Source organism: Balaenoptera musculus, chromosome 15 (genome assembly GCF_009873245.2).
Source record: "Balaenoptera musculus isolate JJ_BM4_2016_0621 chromosome 15, mBalMus1.pri.v3, whole genome shotgun sequence".
In the NCBI taxonomy this organism is placed as follows: Eukaryota; Metazoa; Chordata; class Mammalia; order Artiodactyla; family Balaenopteridae; genus Balaenoptera; species Balaenoptera musculus.
In genome coordinates, this window is record NC_045799.1 from 68037487 (window position 1) to 68058619 (window position 21133).

The window sequence follows — 21133 nt, forward strand, 5'->3', positions numbered from 1 at the left end:
ACACAAGGATGTTAGTGCTCGTGTTCAATTCCCATGCCTGGCTCTACTCCTCCCTTCCATCTTGGAGGTTGTTTTTTATTTTTTTTTAACTTTTAGATTGGAGTATAGTTGATTAACAATGCTGTGTTAGTTTCAGGTGTACAGCAAAATGATTCATTTATACATATACACGTATCTATTCTTTTTCAAATTCTTCTCCCACTTAGGTTGTTACATAACATTGAGCAGAGTTCCCTGTGCTCTACAGTAGGTCCTCGTTAGTTATCCATTTTAAATATAGCAGTGTGTACATGTCTATCCCAAACTCCCTGACTATCCCCGCCCCCCACCCCGCTGGTAGCCGTAAGTTCCTTCTCCAAGTCTGTGAGTCTGTTTCTGTTTTGTAAATAAGCTCATTTGTATCATTGTTTTTAGATTCCGCGTAAGTGATATCATTGTTTTTTATCAGCACGTCTAAATCTACTTCATTCTTTCAGTAGCTTCCTAGTTTCCTATATGTGCGAGTATACCTGTAGGATAAGCTCAGAGTCTCTCCCTCCTTTTCAGGCCCCTCTTCTCCCTTGTTTTTATGGCACTGAGCTGACTGATTTTCCTCCTGTCTCCATAACCACTCCCGGCAGAGATACTGCATGAAGACTTCTGATGACAATTGAACTTGGGGGATCAAGACACGCCCGTGACCCGGAGAGGGAAAGAACAAAAGTGTATTTTTTGTTTATTTACAAGTGCAGTTTCTTAAAAGCAATCACAAAATGCCCTCCAATTAGGGTATGAAAAACAGCAACTCAGAGGTGGTGTGTGAAACTGCTCGAAATGTCTTTCCAAGGGAGTGAGGCTTGGACGGGAGAGGGGAGGTGTCCCTTTTGTGCCTGGGCCCACGTTTTCCTCACTTCCTCTAACCAGGAGCCCTAGGGCCTGGCTTCACCCTGTGGCTTCCCACATATCCTGCCAGCCTTGGTGGGAAAGATTTCGTGTTTTAAGTGCCTATAACTTGTTAATGATAATATGCTTGTGATCTCAGAGAGACAGACAGCAGTGAGCAGTCTTGAAGAGAGATCTCAGTTCCCTGCCCAGGAATCAGACCTGGGTAGCCTGGGTGAAAACCAGAAATCCTAGCCGCTAGTCCGCCAGGGGCTAGAGGCTAGAAGCAAAGTTGCCCTAGCTCTTGCCCTGTTTGAAAAATGAATTTCTCAAAGAGGCAAACACTGTAAGAACAGGTACAAAGTTTATTATCAGAGACACAGCATAACATGTGGGAGAGCACACAGAAAAACAGCTTGTTTAGTTAAGACAGAAGCAAGGCAGAAATACACACCCTGAGAGAAAGGGTGTGGGTGTCCTCCCTAATGAGGAGAAGTACGGTGAAGAGGTGGTTAAATCATTTATATAGGGCAGTTCTTCCGGGTCTTTGCTTACCTTTGGCCAATTATCTCACTTGTTTTCCACACCTGACCTGTCCTAGGGCCCTCCCCAATATGTGTGCACATGTTTTTTGCCAAGATGGATTCCAGCGCAGAGGCCTGTGGGAGGTTTGACAGCACCTATTACGGGGTGGCGTCCTCTCCTTTTTTGACCCCCGAGAAGCCTTCCTGTGTATGTGCAGTTGGGCAGCTGGGGAGGTGATAGATGTGGTTGTCTTATCTCTTTACTCTGGCAGAGCTCCGCCCCGGCCACCAGCTTTGTCCTTGGAATGTCTAGGGAAAACAAAGCTCCAGTTTACTCTGCTGGACAAACTCCAGCTGTCCAGCCCAGGGGCCCATCTACCTTCTACCTCGCCAGGATAGGTTGGGTGGGGTGTGGCAGGGCCTGTAGGATCCCTCAGTTGCCAGGGTACAGCCACGCCCATCAGATTAGCTCATTGGGCAGGACTGGGTAAGTCAGCACTCAACAGCAGCTACCAGCTACCATGTCAGAGATTTTATGTGCATTTTGTCAAATCAGCCTCACCGCATCCTGCAAGATAGATCCATTTGACATAACAGAAAACCTGGCTTAGGGAATTTAGCTAACCTGCTTACAAATTATCTGTCTGGGGATTGATGGTGCTGAGATTGGTACCCAGGTCAGCTTTTAAGTCCATGCCACGTGATCGGATACAGTCTGTAAGGCAGTGAGATGTCCCTGATGCCCCGTGGTCTTTGGAATCAAGCCAAGCAGGCTCTGAATCGTGGTTCTCCTCCTTTACCTTGTATGGCCCTGACCAGATTGTTAACTTTTCACATTTTCTGTTAAGTGGAGATAATCCTTTTCCTGCCTATCTTACAAACTTGTGAGAATCAAAGCTATAAAAACATAAGCAAGTAAAAGGTTTAATTACTATTTGAGGGCAGTTTATTTGAAGCCAGCAACATAGGTTTAGGATAAATGGTGAAGAATAGATAAGAACAATATGATACTTTGTTGACATGGGAAAAAGTTGAGAGTATATTTCACGTAGTGTTTTTAAAAGCAGGCTAAACAATAAAGTGATGAGTCTACATTTTTTAGAGTAAAAAACATCCATCCGTCAATTCATCCAGCCATCCAGGACACAGACCAAAATGTTAACATAGTAAAGGTACTGGGGTGGTGGAATTACAAAGGGTTTTGTTGTTTCTTTTTCTTGGTGCTTGTGAACAAGTTATTTGTTTCTGCATAAATGGATCAGTTGTCAGATCTTGGATCAAATCCTAGCCAGTTACTTAAGCTCTAAATCTATTCCTCATTGTATAGCAGACTTCATAGAACTGTTGGATTAAATGAGATCATGCTTATAAAGCACTTATACAGTATCTGGCTAATAATAAGCACTTAATATATGCTACTATTCATCCCTTTGACAACATTGAGTGCCTACTCTGTACTGGGACCTGGAAATTCAGGGGTGGGCAAATCAGATGTGGCTTCAGCTCTCATAGAGCTTACAGTCTAGATGGGAATATAGACAATACAGATACGCAAAGAAATAAACATGTAATTGTAGATTGGGATATTCACGTATTTTACTTCCTGTGGAAGAAACGAACAGATGGCTCTGGGAGAGAATAACAAGAGGAGAAAGGGTGAATCTGCTTTACTTGGAGGTGTCCAGAGGATCACCTCGCCTGCTCTGAGGAGGTAGCATTTAACCTGAGATCTGGAAGAAAACAAAACATTGCGTGTTGTTTTTAAATGAAAATTTTCTTAAAAATGAAACTTGCTATCAAGCACAAAAGACCCCCTGTCTTGCCAGCTTCCTCCTTAACAGACACAGAGATCAAATATTCCTGATTGTAAGGGACCTTCGTTATTAGGAAAGGAGGCTTTCATCTTTCCTTCTTTGCCGAAGTCCAGACCCTGCAGAATACTGTCTGACTCTGCTCCAGAGAAACACCTTGGTCCACAGACAACTTTTAAAAATGATCAAATGCGTGTGCCTGACACGACTGGCTGCTTCTCCCTGGGTGGGTCCCTCCTGCGTTCTCCTGCTGCAGAGAACCATAGGCGTGAAAAGGATCCCGAATTTCACTGAATCTGCACATTAAAAAGAGAGAGAGAGACTCCCTTGTCTTTTAGTCAGACCATATCGCTTGGGTATCTTTTCATTGTGACCTAGTCTCGGTTCGGTTCGTTGTGACCTAGTCTCGGTTCGTTGTGACCTAGTCTCGGTTCGGTTCGTTGTGACCTAGTCTCGGTTCGTTGTGACCTAGTCTCGGTTCGGTTCGTTGTGACCTAGTCTCGGTTCGGTTCGTTGTGACCTAGTCTCGGTTCGTTGTGACCTAGTCTCGGTTCGGTTCGTTGTGACCTAGTCTCGGTTCGGTTCGTTGTGACCTAGTCTCGGTTCGTTGTGACCTAGTCTCGGTTCGGTTCGTTGTGACCTAGTCTCGGTTCGGTTCGTTGTGACCTAGTCTCGGTTCGGTGTCTTGATGGAGGCTGGGCAGGAACCTCCCCTGTGCCATTGGCCTCATGTTATCAAACGTGATTAAGCAGTGACAAGTATGGGGTGGACGCTTATCCTCTTCTCCAGCATCTTGCTCTGTCCCTGACCTCTTTTCACCTCCATTTCTTCCCTGGGCTCTTTCTTTCCCTCCTCCAAAGAAGCAGTGTCTTTCTTTCTGGTCCCACTCAGCTTAGATGTCATCTCCTCGGAAAGTCTCCCTGGCCCTTCTCACGTTCCTCACCTCTGTACTCAATGACAGCACTTGTCAAGTGGCACCATGCCATGGCCTGTGTGTGCATCTGTCTCCCCTGCTAGACTATAATAAGCTCAGTGATGGCAAGGACAGGGTCTGTCTTGTGTGTCATCATATTTTTGGTGCCCAGCACACCAATGGACAGAAGATGCCCATTTAGATAACCTAAATATTAGCCTTTGTCATCATCCCCAAATACACACTAGGGCAGCCATTTGGGAGATCTTAGGGTTTTTAACTAAGATGAAGTACATTAAACAGCGCCAGGCAGATTTTGGCAATTTGGCTAAATATTCCCATTCCCTTTATTTCCATTTTCCCCCTTTCCTCCACTGTAATAGCTCCCTCATTTAAAGTAGCTTTTGTAGTTTTTGTCCTTATTACACACAAAAATAATACTACTTGACTATTATTTAAATTTTTAAAAGCACAATAAGCGTAAAAGATAGAAAAATCAAACAATCTGTAACTCTCCCAATCTCTAGAAGCACATATATAATATGCCTGCAGATAGTACATACACATTTTTGTCTATAATTTATAGAATGGGAACATATCGTATACACTGTCATTAATTATGTATAACTGTTATTTAATATTCTTCTACATCTTACGTTAATTTTTAAAAGCATTTTGCATGGCAATACATAAAATAGATGGATCATTATTTATTTAACTCTTTTCCCTATTGGCCGAGAGTTGATTTAAAAATTTTTTTTTCCCTCTAACAATTCTTTGATGAACATCCTATATCTTGATGGGATAAACCCAGGGGTATAGACAGAGCAGGAGTCCAGGAAAAGCTCCTGGAGGAAGTGTCTGGAGACAGAGGAGGACACGTAGACAGTGATGGGGAACAGGGTGGGAGGCAAGTGTTCCTGGCAGAAGAGGCAGCCTGTGCTAAGGCTCGGAGGTGAGAGTGCATGAGGGTTCTAGGAACTGGGAGAATTTCAGGACAGCTGGCGGGTGTGCTGGGGGTGGGAGGAGTTGGGCTGCGGGACCGTGGGCAGCGAAGGGGCTGTTGACCAGGTGACCAGGGCCGAGTCCTAAACAGCCTGTAAGCCATGCTGAGGAGTGTGGCTTTGGGCAGTGGGGCGCCATCGCAGACTAGAGCAGGGAATGACATATCCAGGCTGGCGTCTCTGAAAGATCCCTGTGGTTGCTGTGACCGAGCCAACTCCACATTAGACAGCTAGACTTGGAGGTGTTATTAACACAATGAAACAGAAATTAGAAAGAAGAGAAGAAAAAGAAAAGAAGAGCTCACACGTGACGGCTCACAGATAAGCTTTTCAAACGGTCTTGGCTCTTAAATTCGGGGGCGCAAGGGAACAAGTCACAATCCTCACTCCCCTCTCCAACCCGGGAAGAGGTTCCCTGTGATTTTAAATAACCTACTTGGCTTTGGCCCCCATTCCTGTTCCAGGAGCCCCAGTGATGACAAGGGGGTTGGGTTTTCTTCTCGCCACGGAGTGAGGCTGAAGCATCCACCCAAGACAGCCAGAGAAGCAGGTGTGGTCCACGCTGCGCTTGCAATTAGATCCCAGCCGCTGAGCTGCCCATTCTCCAAGGACACAGCAGGCGCAGAGCTGATCAGGGCCGTGCCTCCCAAGGGCTGACGTCTCCATCTAGGGAGTGCTCCTGAAGCTAATGGGCAGTGACAGCTCCATTTGAAAAACACGGAAACACTTAGGGAGGCTGTGATCTGCCAGCCTCTGTAAGCTGCTTATTAGCAAGGAAATCACGCTCCCGCTGTATTGTGCCCCCTTGGTTAACCCCTGTTCCTGCATCTCCTCTCTGCTATCTCACTTAAAGATTTCATTGTTCTCCAGGCAGTGGGGGGAGTGATGGGAGAGGAGGCAGCGGAGCTGCCAGAAGCTGGTCCTCTGTCTCCCATCACAGCCTCTGGGGAGGCCCCGGCAAGGCAGCAGCCTTCTGGTGTGGATAGGAAATGGATGGTTTTTAAAGAAAAATGGCCCCTGAAGACTCTCTGTGTCTCAGCTAACAGGCCTCCTGCACTGGTTGGCTGAGGTCCCAACACCCAGAAATACCCGCCGGGCTGCCTCGTAACACGCCATCCCACTCCTGCATCCCTGCCACAAATACCTCTTTGTTTTTTCCAGCTCCATCCCTTCTGCTCCAGCCTCTTTTCCACAGCCCCATCCACCATCTCTCTCCTCTGGATGATCGCAACCATCTTCTACCCTCCCCGCTGCCTCTGCCATCAGTCTAGCACTGGTTCCTTTTCAGTCCCCACCCCGCAGCGAGGGGACTCCCGCCTGACCCTTGGCACCTCCACTGGACTCTCCAATTTATCATGAATGAAACCAAGCGCTCGATGTCTTCCAACAAACATGCTTTACCCCTCGTGTCCCCCACTCACCAAGTCACTCAGACCACAAGTCCTCTCATACCCCACGTCCGATCCATCAGCAAATCATGTCAACTCTAAATTCAAAGTAGACCCCCCCAATCAAATGCATCTTCCCATCTCCCCCACTGTCATCTTCCTCCAGGTCACCATCATCTCTTGCCTGGATTATGCAACAGCCTCCTGACTGGTCTCACTTTTTCCACCTTTTCCCCTTGTCCACCCATCGGTCTATTTTGGACACAGCCCCAGTGATGCTGCTTAAATATAAGTCCGAATTGTCCCCAGGGCACAAGAAAGGAAACTGAGACTTGAAGGGACTTGGCTGGAGTTGCACAACTAGCGGTCAGTGATGGCAGGATTCGAACCCATGTCTGCAGGTGCATGGGCTTCCTTCTATCCCAATGGGAAGGGAACAGGAGCCGAGGCCCTCTGAGAACTCGGTCTCCTGCACACATATCCAGTACCTCTGCTTCCCTTGATCGTAAGCTTGAAAGAGGAGCTTGTACTGCTTGGCTTTTCAACTTATCTTCCCTCTTCCAAGGACTGAAGTTCAGCAGCAGCCCTGCATTTTCTCATCAGTCTCCTCCCAATTACCAAATGCCATGGCCCACTTTCAATAACTTTCCTGGTTGACCTCTTGGAGATATTTCAGCTGTAACAATGCCCTCTCCTTGGATTCCTCTCCATCCTCAGCTTGTCTGCTGCAGCTCTCTCCTGATTCTCTTCTTACCGCTTTAAGTGTTAGGGGCAATATTCCCTTTGGCAAATGACAATCGAATACCTACCTCACAGGGTGGGTTATGTGAATTAAAAAGCTAATGTATGCAACACACTTAGCAAATGTCAGTTGTCTAGAAAGTGCTCAGTGGTTTTAATTACTATTGTTATTATCTTTTTTTTCTACCCTCCATAGTCTGTCCTTTAAAAAAACTTTTTCAAGACCTCTCTCCTGAGCTCCAGAACCCATACTTCTGACTCCCTCAGATCATCCCCGAGAATCTCAGTGGCCCCTCAAAGTCATCATGTCCAAAACGGAAATAGTCATCTTTCTGAATTCTCCTGCATTCTTTGTCTTGGTGACTGATATAAGCATGTTCTCTGTCATTCAAACCAGAGACCTCATGATCCCCATCCTTGGCTTCTCCCCCCTGCCCCCAACCCCTACCCCACTCCATGCGGTCAGTCACCAGCCCATTCTTGCAACATGGCGCTGGGAGCTTGGGCTCTGACATCAGACAGACCTGGCTCACGCGGCAGCTCTCCTGTTCATTAGCAGCGGGACCCTGAACAAATTACATCACCTCCTTGGCCTCAGTCTCCTCATCTGTACAATAGGGATGACAATAATACCCACTTCATAGGATCATTGGGAGGATGAAATAAGATAATACAAGGAAAGAGCATTCCAGGGTGCGCAGAACATAGCAAATGCATAATAAATATTAACTGTCATAATTATTATTATTACTACTGCTGCTACTATGCTATTAGGCTGTGGTTGCCTCCTTTAGATGCTGAAACAGAGATTTCATGTAAATGGGTTTGCTGGTGAAGAATAAAGAAGGCCAGATTTACTGACTCATCCCTTCTCGTTAGATGAGAACTGGCGTGTGCATGTTCGTGCACTCACGCATGAGTGTACACATGTACATACACACACATACGTTATCACTCTGCCTCAGACCAGGACCTTTTCATAGAGAAGGACAGCAGGATGAGTGAGAAATGGCGATGGTTTTCCCTCTAGAGCTGGATTGCCTCACCAAAGCACTGGGTTGGGTTTCATCCCACACCCTTTGTTTGCACCTGGAGGGAGAATGGCTGAGTTTACCTCCTGGCACCTTGTAATTAAGGGTCGGTGACTTATCTCGCCTGGTGGTTGCCCAGCCATTGCAGGCACCAAACCCAGGTCTTGAGCTCTTTCTCCATTGACTGGAGTTTGTAACAAACTCCTGTATCTGTGGAGCTGGAAAACATCTCCAGAGATGACTGAGAGCCAGAGGACAGTGCTTTGAGGGACCTGCTGCTTAGTATTGAGATCTCTAAGGTGATGTATAAATGTGTCATTACTTTGCATCTTCTGCCCAAGAAATATCTCAGGCACCTTAATCACATCTCCTTCAAAATGAGCTTGGTTGACTCCTTGGGGTGGGGTCGGGAGAACATGCCACATGCCACCAGCCCCACCATCCCATGCCTTTGCCATCCAGCTCCTGACTGCCCAGAAGGATACCAGAGGCAGCTCACGAGCTACAGGAACTGAAGGTCGGGAGCCCAACGTCATGTGCCAATCAACGGTCGTGAAAATTTTGCATTTTATGTTGCTCTCATTTCTGATCATCAAAACAACCTCTCTGAGGTAGTGAAAGGGAAGGGTTTGGAGAAAACCTCACCCAGTTTTATTTCGTTCTGTTTTGTTTTGGTTGGTTTTTTTTTTTTCCCACCCACCACAAATTCTTCTCTTCCCCTCTCATAGTGTGGGCGAAATGCTGAAAACTTCGACCGATTTTTCACCCGCCATCCACCAGTCCTAACACCTCCTGACCAGGAAGTCATCAGGAATATTGACCAATCAGAATTCGAAGGATTTTCCTTTGTTAACTCTGAATTTTTAAAACCTGAAGTCAAGAGCTAAGTAGATGTGTAGATTTCCGTCCTGCATTTCTGTCGTTCAAGCTCAACGGCTATTGTGGTGACATTTTTTTTTTTTTTAATTGCAAAGTTGCATCCATGTTTTATTTGCTGATGAAACTAGAGTGACCATGTTTCAGGACCCAAATGTCCTCAGGTAGTTTGGACCATCTCTGTGAGATGGGATTATGCAGATGGCATGTTGAAAATGTGGCTGCATAATTAGCACATTATCAAAGTCCTTTTAGCACTTATTTTCCCCAGCATGTCAGTGAAGTAGGTCCAGTGGGGACAGAACATGCCTGCTTTCTTCCCTTTTTTTCCTGCGCTGCCATTTTCACACATTTTCCAATCCCAACCATCCAATCTAGATTTTTCCTGCCAAACAAGTGGATAATCGGATGCTAGCAGTATTCTTCCACTTCTGGACTTGGAGCTTGGCTTGTATCCAAGTAGGTGGTTGCTTTGACTTAGAGGGAGTTTCCTCCATTCTGCCTGGTTTGGAGGTACTGGGAGCTTTGAACAGAACATGCTAAAAATAAAATTTTATTTGTTATTTTTTAAAACTCAAAGTTCAGAAGATTATCTAAGCCCTTTTAAAACTCCAAGAGTGTGCTTTGAGACAGTTTCAATCTAAGGGCACCTCAAGGAGTCATAAGCCAACCAGCTTGGGCGCTACCTCAACGCTGTAAGCTCTGATTCCCTGTGTCCCCAATCACCTTCATCCCCAAACTACTTGAAAAGGGCATTTGGACCCACTCCCTGAAAAGACATGGTCACTTTAGCAAGGTCCTGAAGGGCCATGGTTTTACATTACATTTCAAAGTTTATTTGCTTTGGGGTTTTATTTCTGTTGTTGTTCAAATGCAAAAAAAAAGAAAATTACTCTTGTTACACATGCTTTGAAATACGTGTCCAAATGTTATTAACCACAATGACCTGCTTTGATTTACCAAGAAGACGGCCCTGGAGCCTGGCAGACCCGTGCCTGCGTGGATGGGATTTGTCTAGGTCTGTTGTTGGCTTCGGAAAGCTAATTAAGTGCTCTGAGAAAGACCATTTCTTGAAAGCATAGACAGTCGTATTCCTCACTTTGATGTTGTTTTGCAAGATGTTTGCGGAAATGTTCGTATCTGGATGTCTGTTATGTGCCATTTTTCTTCTAGCATCGAGATACAATAAAAAAAAAAAAGAAAACAAGAAAGAAGAAATACTATTTCAAGGAAAATGGCTCTCTTTGAAAAACATGGAACCAAACTACAAAATGGGGCCTCCTGAGGCTTCACGACAGAAAAAAACTAAACCCAGAACTTAATCTTGGCCCCAGTGTTTAGCCGGTCAGAGAGGCTGGGACTGTGGACCATTCAGGGACTCCTGGGGGCCTGTGATGGGGTGGGGTGAGCTGGCGAGGGGGGCCTCCAGCAATATCAGAGCTCAAGGCCCACATTCCCACCAGAGGCAAGTTTAGGGTCCAGCTAGGAGCCGGGCTGGGGCTCTTGATTTTCTTGTCAAAATTGCTACTCTTCCCAGCTCACACTCAACCTTTCTAGCAAGTAGCTTTATGAGCCCCCAGAAGCCCAAGGAAACCCCTTGGGTGGAAGAAATCCCATTTCTGTCTAAGCGGACGAGGACAGCAGGTGGTCCTCCATCCCTGCCTCCTGTCCCCTACTGTCCTCAGGCAGCCCTAAAGACAACTCTTGTCACAAGGCCAGTGATTTCTGGAAGTGCCAGGGCTTCTAAGAGACCATCAAGGGAACTTTAAAAACTTGACAGATGTCCCTGAAGTGAGACTTCTCATCTTTTAAAAAACGATGATTTGATCTCCACTTCGGCAAAGCCCCCTGCTGTTCACTGCTTTCTGCCCGCTCTCGTCTCCCTGCTGCGGGCTTTGGGACCAGCCCTGCTGCCGCCATGGTGGTAGCAATCTAGACGTCAGGGAAAGCATACATGAAGTCCTGGCTGACAAGCTCAGGTGGCGAGAGAAGGAGGGAAATCGGGGCAGAACCTCCTCATTTTATTGTTGGGAAACCAGCATCTGGAGGGAGGAAGTGACTTGCCCAATGTCAGCCAGCTGGGCTGTAAACCCAGTTTCCTGCTTCTCAGTGCAGGCCTCTTTCTGCTCTGTGACTACCATCTCTGAGCTGTGCCCACCAACAGACAAGTTATTTGAGGTCCTTCACCTGGCTGTTGGGTCACCAGGCCTTTCCTTGGATATGCTCTCAGGAAGATTAAAAACGATGGAGAAACATTGGCCCATCAATAAAAGATTACAGACAACTTTAGAGAACAACGTAGGATGGATGGATGGATAGATAGAACTAGGTAGATGGAGATAAATAGAAAGAATATACTCTGTGTGTGTGTGTATACACACACACACACACACACACACACACTGCACTCTACATTTTCCAAATTGCTGCCATTATTTTTCAAAAGTTTAATAGTTTGCAGAAATAGGTACTTGAGCCAAAGTCTCTGTTCCCCTAACACACCGAGCTGAGGGTTGGTCAGGGAAGCCTTCTGTGAAAGAGAGGGATCATTAGTCAGAATTCCTGCAGTTGCCTTTTCTATCAACATTTCAAGTGCAGAGGAGACTGAGAAACAGAGCTTTCAACATGTATAATCCCAGGGGAATACTTTGCAAAGGTATCCAAGAAGGAAGATTTTGAATTTATTTTTGCGATCGTCCATGTATTCCACCCTCCATTCATTCACCCAACCAGCATTTATTGAGCACCGGCTCTGTGCCAGGCTCTATTCTGGGTGCCAGGAGCATGGTGGGGAACCATGAAGATGCAATCCAAGAAGGCAGTCATTAAACAAGTAATTAAAAGCATGATGTAATCTAGAGATAACTAGTCTCTGGGTTAATCAGGGAAGGCTTCTTTTAAGAAAGAAGAAGTCATCAAAAGTCTGTGGGGCTCTGCTTTCTCTCTGGAGATCACATTTGAGGCTAAAGGAGGAGATGCAGCAGTGCCCTCTTGACCCAGATTTGTGGGACAATCATATAGTGCAATGGTGGGGAAAGAGAGGCAAGAGGGTACCTGGGCTGAGTTTCCTTCCAGAAGGCCGAAGGCACAGTCTCCATACTTAAACAGCTCACAGAATCACCAAGATGTGAGCAGAGATACCTGTATGGAGATGCTTGTATGGAGAGAGGGAACTGGTTTCAGAGCTCGGTTCCGAGTCCTGAGTCTCACCTTTGGGGTTCATCACTCAGATTCCTGCAGGCATTACCTTTTCTGGCCCTCAGGGAGACACTGCCCCTGGCTCAACACCACCTGGTTCTTCTAGATGAGACAGGCTGATATTTTCCAAAAGAACTTAAATTAGAGGAGAAGTTTTTAAAAAGAAACTAAATAAGATAATCCAAAGGAACCGAAACACAGTCCAGGGCAGCCATGGGTCGTTGTCTACCAGGATCTTAGAATCCCTCTTTTCATTTCTTGGACTTCTCACTAACCTGCTTCTCTTCTAAGAAAGCACAGGGCCATGGTCACAGTGACCTTCTTGGGGAATTAATAGGAGGCCAGTGGAATCAGTAACCCTCCTTGGAGTGAAACTATTCTCATGTGGCTTCAGATACTATCAACCCAGAAAGGAATTGTCCCAACAGAGAGGCCCATTCTTTCCCAACTGCTAGGGTAAAATTCAGGGGTATTTTCTATGAAGATCTGCCCATAATGGCCAGTCCTATTTAGACCATGTGAACGATGGAAGCATGAGTCATCACCAGAACAACACATGGGGAAGGGCCTTCAATATTGGGGCTGGTGGGAAGGGAACCTCTTCTGGATGCCCACAGGCAGGGAAGGGCACGGCGGGGAACCTGAAAGGAGGCAACTGCCTGCTTCTAGCCCCAGATATACCCAGGGCCCACACCCAGCCCTGGAGCTCTCAGATCTCGAAGGGACTTAACACAGTTCTGTCCATATTGGGGCTCACAATGGACAGGGACCCGTGTGAGAGACCCGTAGGACCAATAGGAACAAATTCCATTGTTTTGCTGTAGAGTATGATCTCTAGCCCTGGGGGCAACTGTAAGTTGGAGAAAGCAAAGAGGCTCATCTTTCATAAAGTCTTCATTCATTGACTCATTCATTCAACAAATAATTGTGGAAGGCCTGCCATGTGCCAAGTCTTGGCACTGGAAATATACAAACAAAGACCTTGCCCTCCTGGAAAGAGGCAATAAATAATCATGACAGTTCCTGACAGCAGCAAGTGCAATGAAGACAATTAAAAAGATGCTAAAGTATGACTTGTGGGGTCCAGAGAGGGATGCACAGGCAATATTAAAGGAAAAGGTGGTGTGGAATTCAAGCTTTTCTCTGAACACAGCAAATAACACATTCAGTGCCTGGGACAACACAGGACAGGCTGACAGCAGGCAGGACAGGACTAAGCAGGATAGGTGGGGGGTGGTAAGAGACGGTCCACTGTCCAGAAAACAGCTCCACCGGCATCTCAGCCCACTCCCCTCTGGCCACACTTACTGAAGTGCATTCTTCATGTCCCCCTCACCCCTACACCCCTACACATACACCAGAAGAGTAATTGGGGCACTTCTTAGGGACATTTTACCTGTCTCAGGGGAGCAGCCAAAAAGAAGGTATTCTTGCGAGAAGTATTTTGCAAAGGGAAATGAATCCAGTAATGAGAAATCCTTGTCAGTCAGTACCCTTTAGGGGTTAAACCTAAAGCATGGATGGCCATTGACCAAATTCTAGCAAATCAGTCAATCCTCACTGACCCTCCCCTCTACAATCTGACACCACTCTGGCTTCAGCCAGGTAACCTGCCCGGTACCTGTGAAACCCATACGTTATCCTGGGTTGTCCTGCAATAAACCAGCTATCAAGCTTTCCCCCCAGTCAGAGAGGCTGAGATGAAGCATAATTAGGAGCGATGTGGTTGGGAAAAATCACTACCCCACTGTGCAATCTTGGGCAAGTCACTTTACTTTCCTGTGCTTCAGTTTTCTCATATGTCAAAGCACCAGGGGCGAGGACCTCTACTTGCCCCTAGGTGGGGGCTAAGGATGGGAAGATCATAGGCTGATAAGGACCCTGAAGAGGTGAGAGCATCATCCAGATGTGAGATCTTGTTATGAGCCCACGCTCTGACATTCCCTGGTGAAACTTGCCCCAAACTGCAGTTAGTAAACTGGGATTGATGCCCACCCCCCCCCCAAAAAAAGAAAATGCCAGACTAACTAGGAGAATAGAATGTTTTAAAGCTGCCCTTCCAGACTAGGAGTTTGTTGACTAGACACATTGCTGTAAACATCCTTGGAAGAAACTCTGGCTGTTGAAGACCCAAATTCTAGTCTGTGGGTGGATTTCTGAGCATCCCTTCAAAGCCTAGCTTGCACCAGGAAATGTGGGGTGGATAGTGATCTGTTCCTTTCATTGAGCAGTGATCTGATGTCCCCATTTTGCCACTCTGCCTTCTGGGGAGCTGAGTGGTCGTGTGGCTCTGCTCCTCTTTAAAGAAAGAAGCCTCCTAGCCACAGGGGGCGCTCTTGGATCGTTTCCTCCTGGACTCTCTACTGCATGACTAATTCTGTGACATCATACCTGGTCAGACGTAGTTTCCAACTCAATTCATCTCAAAGCCAAGGAAAACAAAACACACACACACACCTCACTTTCTGGCAATCCTTAAAGAAAGTCAAGGTCTCATTTCCTTTCTTAGAAAATTTCCACCAAGTTTTCTCTCCTGAAGCCAACATACAATGTGAAATGAAAGCTAGGGGATAGTATTGCAATGCAGCTGCTAAACCCTGTCAGCACAGGGCTCCTCCCGACTCTGCCCATGAGACGTCATCAGCTTCCCAGTAACTGGCACGTCTTGGTCACGTTTCCTTCTTCTTATGCTGTGTTAATGTGTTTGCTTTCCATTTGGCAGAGAGACAAGCGAGACGCCTCCAATTTCGACAAAGAGTTCACCAGACAGCCTGTGGAACTCACGCCTACTGATAAACTCTTCATCATGAACTTGGACCAAAATGAATTTGCTGGCTTCTCCTATACTAACCCAGAGTTTGTCATTAATGTGTAGGTGAATGCAAACTCCATTGTAAGCCTGGAGTATAAGACTTCAGGGCAGGTGTATGTATCTATTCTAGTCTTCCAGGATTCATGGTGCATATGCTGGCATTCCACACATGGAGAGCTTGTCCTAGAGGGCTTTTCTTTGTATGTGTAGCTTGCTAGTTTGTTTTCTACATCTGAAAATGTTTAGTTTAGAGTAAGCGCTTTATCCCATTATAGAGGTACAATTTTCCAAACTTCCAGAAACTCATCAAATGAACAGACGATATCAGAACTACTGTGTCTGATACCAAAATGCTTCAGCATTTGTAATTTTTAAAGTCAGAAGCTAATGTTCCTGGTAAAAGTTTTTACAGTTATTCTATAATATCCCCTTGAATGCTAAGCATGACTGGTATTTTTAAATTGTGAGTAAGCTTTGCAGTTACTGTGAACTATCGTCTCTTGGAGGAAATTTTTTGTTTAAGAATTGATATGATTAAACTGAGTTAATATATGCAAACTCTCGTTTACATGTCTGCTTTTAAATAGAGTCTGGCGCAGAGGTTACAAACTGGAGAGACATAGGCTGATGCGTAGATGAACTTCGTTTCACTTGCACAGAATTTCATTTAATTGAAATCATTGTCAACATTAAAAAATGGAATTTTTATGTAAATTTCTAGACTTTCAGATTCACTTGAAAAAAAATCAGAAGACTGGCAGCATTGGGCCTACATTTCCATGTGGAAATAATTCAACAGAACTGAAAAATGGCTATCTCCTTTAAAAGCAGTGCATCCTCTTATTTTGCCACAGTCTCCACCATCCCCTATTGTACTATGCTCTCATCCACTTCTCTGGATGCTCTAGCCATTTGAGGTTGAGACCTCTGCCATTTGCAAGTCACAGGCTTAATGACCCTCATATTTTCCTGTGCCCGTAATCAGGGTATCTGCTCAGTCATCCAGTTGAGTAGTTTGTGTGTATTAAATCCTCAAGCACGAAGTACAGGACATAATTTCATTGCTGCCATGACAAAAGTCAGCAAGGAGACTGGAGTCAGGACAGGGAGAACCCTTCCATGGTCTATGAGGATATCACTCATATTTGTAAAACTACTTACCTTTTACTATTTTCTCCTAACTTAGTATCTGCAACAGACAAAACAAAACAAACAGGGGTTTGCCCTTTTCTCAACAGCCATACTTGTCCAAGGAGGTCAGAGGAGGAAGGGAAAATAAGGGAGATCACTGCTAAAAGCTGTTGGCATGATAAGGAGCCCCATTCTCTCTGAGATCAGAGTGTCACGTTACTGAATCAATGGGTTTGAGCCTGACACCTTCTTCTCTGAATGAAATTATGCTTCTCTTTTCTTTTTGAAAGATGTAGTAGTCCAATCGGTAACACATGGCTTTGTAGCTGCTAATGCCATAGGGTAGCAGAAATGAGCAATTCTGTCACACCAAGTACATCATGACTCCACAGAATTTATTCATCTCCTCCCTCCTTGGAAGACCCCCAGGAAATGGGCATTGGGCAGATACAGTGAAGCCACTGATCCTAGTGTACTCTGCAGAATTTTAGAAACTCTGCCAGTTAAAATTGGGTAAAGCCAACTTAAAAGAAGAAACTGTGTATTCAATGCATCAAATTTAGAAAGCAAAAATACGTGGATTTCTTTAGATGTGTGATGGCATGTTCCATTTAAGATGATATTAGAGAAGAGTTTGCTATTGTTACTTCTGATTCCTCCCTTTTTCATGCCAGCCCCACATATTTTCTCCCTCTGCTGGATATAAACCAGTTTCATTTCATAAATATTGAACACCGGCTCTGAGCCAGACATAGTTCTGGGTGCTGGGCATATAGAGACCAACAAGACAATCCAGGACTTTCCACTCGTAGGCACAAGAAGACTGCAAAAGTCCCAGCCCCTTATCTTCCTGGAATCATGTCCAGTGAGATAGAGTGGGAGCTCCTGTAAGAGCCCTGTAGTTTCCTCTGACTGGCTCAGTCTGGTCCCATGTACATCCCTGAACCAAGCACTGTATCTGGGGTGGAGAGGAATGGTGGGTGAGGCACTTTGGCCAGACCCAAGTTGTATTAGTTATCTACTGCTGTGTAACAAATTATTCTGAAACTTTGAAACAGCAAACATTTATTACCTCTCAGTGTCTCTGGGTAGGAATCTGGGTGGTGTGGCTTCATTGGTTTAATGCCTCTCATAAGGCTGCAATCAGGCTGTTGGCCAGGGTTGCAGTCACACATGAAGGCTCGACAGGGGGAGATGAGATTCACTTCAAGTTTAATCACATGGTGTTGGCAGCCTCAGTTCCTAGCAAGATAGGTATCTCCATAGAACTGTCTTTGGACACGGCTTCCCTGGGGGAAAATGAATCAAGTGAGAGTGTCTAATCTGGAAGCCATCTAATCTCAGTAGTAACCCAGTCTCAGAAGTGACATCCCATCATATTACTGTTTTCTGTTCTTTAGAAGCAAGTCAGTAAATCCATCCCATACTCAAAAGGAGGGAATTATACAAGGTGAGAATTCCAGGAAGTGGGGGCCTCTAGGTGTCATCTTGGAGACTGCTTACTACATACATCAGGAGCTGCACCTCTGCAGCTAGGGGTACAGTGCCACCCAAACCACATTAACTGAGACTGGGTAAGGGACCACGCTCTGAATAAAAATCGGAAGCTGTTCTCGGAAGAAGGGGAATGTATGTTGAGGAAGCAAACCACAATGGTGGGTTCTCTGAAGATGGGAATTTGGGGTTACCCCAAAGATTCCTTAAGGCTGAGAGACAGGTCAATACTGAGAAGCAATTAAAGGAATGACTCACTTGTCATTGCATTTGATCCACAGAGTCCCCATGGTTTCATTGCCAAGTTCACCACCAAAGGCAAGAGCCTGAATTTGACGTTCAGAGGAATTATAGTCCTTTCCCTTCAGGGACTCAAAATCCACCAAGGAGATGTGTTGGTAGAAACATATGCATGCGTCTACATCAATTATTTAATATTGAGTAACAAGACACTTCAAAACTTAGCGTCTTTTAAAAACAACCATTTATTTAACTCACAATGGTTTTTCTGGTTTGGCCATCCCAGCTTATCTCTGAGGGACCTGCCTGTGTATTTTCAGTCACCTGGAAGGGTAGCTGGTGACTGGATGGTCTAGGTTGGCCTCATTCACATGTACAGAGTTTGCAAGACTGACTGGTCTAGGGAAGGCTCAGCTGGGATGGTGTGGTTTTACTCCATGTGCTCTATTACATTCCAGCAGGCTAGAACATAGGCTTCCTCGTGTGGTGGTTTGTTTATTTATTTATTTATTTATTTATTTATTTATTTATTTATTTATTTATTTATGGCTGTGTTGGGTCTTCGTTTCTGTGTGAGAGCTTTCTCTAGTTGCGGCAAGCGGGTGCCACTCTTCATCGCGGTGCGCGGGCCTCTCACTGTCGTGGCCTCTCTTGTTGCGGAGCACAGGCTCCAGACGCGCAAGCTCAGTAGTTGTGGCTCACGGGCCTAGTTGCTCTGCGGCATGTGGGATCTTCCCAGACCAGGGCTCGAACCCGTGTCCCCTGCATTGGCAGGCAGATTCTCAACCACTGCACCACCAGGGAAGCCCCGTGTGGTGGTTTTGAGGACTACAAAGAGCAGCAATGGGAAGCAAACCCCAGTGCATGAGCGCTTTTCAAACCTCAGCTTATGTCATGGTTGCTGCATTCCCATAAGAGAAATTCAAGGGGTGGAGAAATGGACTCTACTTTTGGATGGGAGGCACTGTAAAAACACATTGCAAAGGCAAATGGACAGAGGGATGGAAAAATGTGTGACCAACTTTATATCTACCACGGAGTCCAACAAGGGCACCATTCGTGAACTTAGGGGACATCAAAGAAATAAGACAGATGGGAAAGAAACTTCCAGGAACATCCTGGGCTGCCCCATGGTCAGGCCTCATAGATCACCAGAAGTCAGTCACCCTACTTGTCTCTTCAATCTCAACATACAAAGATACGGTGCTAAAGTTCAGGCTTGCCAGTGGGATAACAAGAGTCAACTTGAGAGCTGGTGCTATACGTTCTTCAAACCAATGAAGACAAAGTTCTGAAATCCTCACCTGTTACTCCTGCCATGGTTCTTTTTCTCACCGCACATACAAGCTGAGATGCTGGAGAAGCCAGGGAGGAATGAAAAGCAAGATAAATAATAACCAAATCTGGGACACCCAATCCAGTACCACCTATCAATATCTGGTTCTAAAAGCCCGAAAGCCAAATAGCTGAGGTCCTGTATCTTTCCTGATTTTGATGTGGAACTGCTTTGACCTACGTGGAATTCTGCTGCTCATCACTTCCTAGACAAGCAATGGTGGCTCCAAAAGTGAATCCTGATTTTCCAAAACAATACACATTTGCACTTTAGACTTCTTGCCCAAATGACTGAACTCCCTCCACTATGGATTTTGTCCCATAGAATGCTAGTTTCCCTGGCATATGGACTGCTGATATCAGGCCAGATGTCAGGGTTGAGATTACAATGGTGTTTAAACAAAAGATGCAAGAACATTCAATTCTGTTTTCAACCAGTCACTCTTCCTCACGAGGTGCAAGAAGGAAATAAATGCATAGAGGACAGTGCCTAGTAAATGAAAAGTTGATCAGTATTTGAAGATTTGACTTTATATCCCATTGTGGGATCCTAACCCCAGGGTAGGTTAGATTGCATGGAGAATTCCTAGATATCGTGTGAGTTATATTACTTATCTATCGCTGTTAACAAGTTACCCCAAAATTTAGCAGCTTAAAACAAGACATATTAGCTCACAATTTCTGTGGGTTGGGAGTCCAGGTACAGTTTAGCTGGGTCTTCTGCTTCAGAGTGCCTTATAAGCTTCAATCGAGGTATTGACAGGGGCCGTGGTCTTACCTGAAGGTTCAACTAGGGAAGCATCCACTTCTAAGCTTGCTTACATTGTTGTTGGCAGGATTCAGTTCCTTGTGAGCTATTGGACTGAGAACCTCAGTTCCTCACTGGCTCTTGGCCGGAGGCTGCCCTCAGTTTCTTGCCATTTGGGTCTTTCCAAAATGTCGGCTTGCTTCATCAAAGTGTACAAGCTAAGAAGGCAATATAGTGAGAATACCAGTAAGTGGGAGGTGCCATTCTTTTGTAAAGGAATCACACGAGTGATTCACACGTCACTAGGTCCAGCCCACACTTAAGGAGAAGGGATTACACAAGGACATAAATAAGTGAGGCAGAGACCACTGGGAGACATATCAGAAGCTGCCTACCACATAGGTGTAAAGGGTATCCTCTAAGAGATATAATATGGGATGGGGTATGGGAGACAGAGGCGGGTCTCAACACTGTGTTCAATGAATGTGCTCAATCTTGATCAACCAGATCAACCCCGTCCTCAGAGGTGAAGTGAAGGTGGGGAGGAGACACTGTGATCATCCCTTTTCTGACTGGGAGTTTCTGAACTGGTGTGGGTGGCCAGACTGACACCATTTATCCGAATGGAAATTACTTTTTTCTTGCATCAAAAGATTTGAGCCTCTCCTAAATAGAACATTAATCAGCATTTATTTAATCCCACAAGATTGAAGGGCCCTTGGTCTCAAAACAGAGGAGTTTCCTTGAACCCCCCTAAACACAAGCAGCATTAGATTCATATCTCTGCCCTAGTTAAGCAACAGAAAGCTGAAAGGAACCATGGAACTTTAGTTGAGGAGCCCCCAAGGATATTTGACCCCAAGATCATTGTCAGGAAATTCTACTAGTTGTAAGTGAACAGAGCCCAGGGGCAGGCTTACAGGGAAAGAAGGTGAAAATATTTTAAAATGATGTAAAGGGGGAGGAAACTCTGATTGAAGAGAGGAGCAAGCAGAAAAAGCTTCCAGATCCCATCTTCCTCATTAT

At 45.5% G+C, this 21133-nt stretch overlaps 1 protein-coding gene across 2 annotated transcripts in view; it reads left to right on the forward strand.

Moving 5' to 3' along the window:
• Nucleotides 1-15717, forward strand: part of PRKCB (protein kinase C beta) — a 311017-nt gene extending 295300 nt beyond the window's left edge. Inside the window, exon 17 of one of the 2 annotated variants that reach the window (XM_036827010.1) lies at nucleotides 9002-11524. In XM_036827010.1, the coding sequence (XP_036682905.1) occupies nucleotides 9002-9160 (159 nt within the window). In that variant the 3' untranslated portion in view covers nucleotides 9161-11524. Of the gene's footprint in view, nucleotides 1-9001; nucleotides 11525-15069 lie in introns of those variants that run through there. The other variant, XM_036827011.1, reaches the window with a different exon arrangement.
• The last annotated feature ends 5416 nt before the right edge of the window (nucleotides 15718-21133 follow it).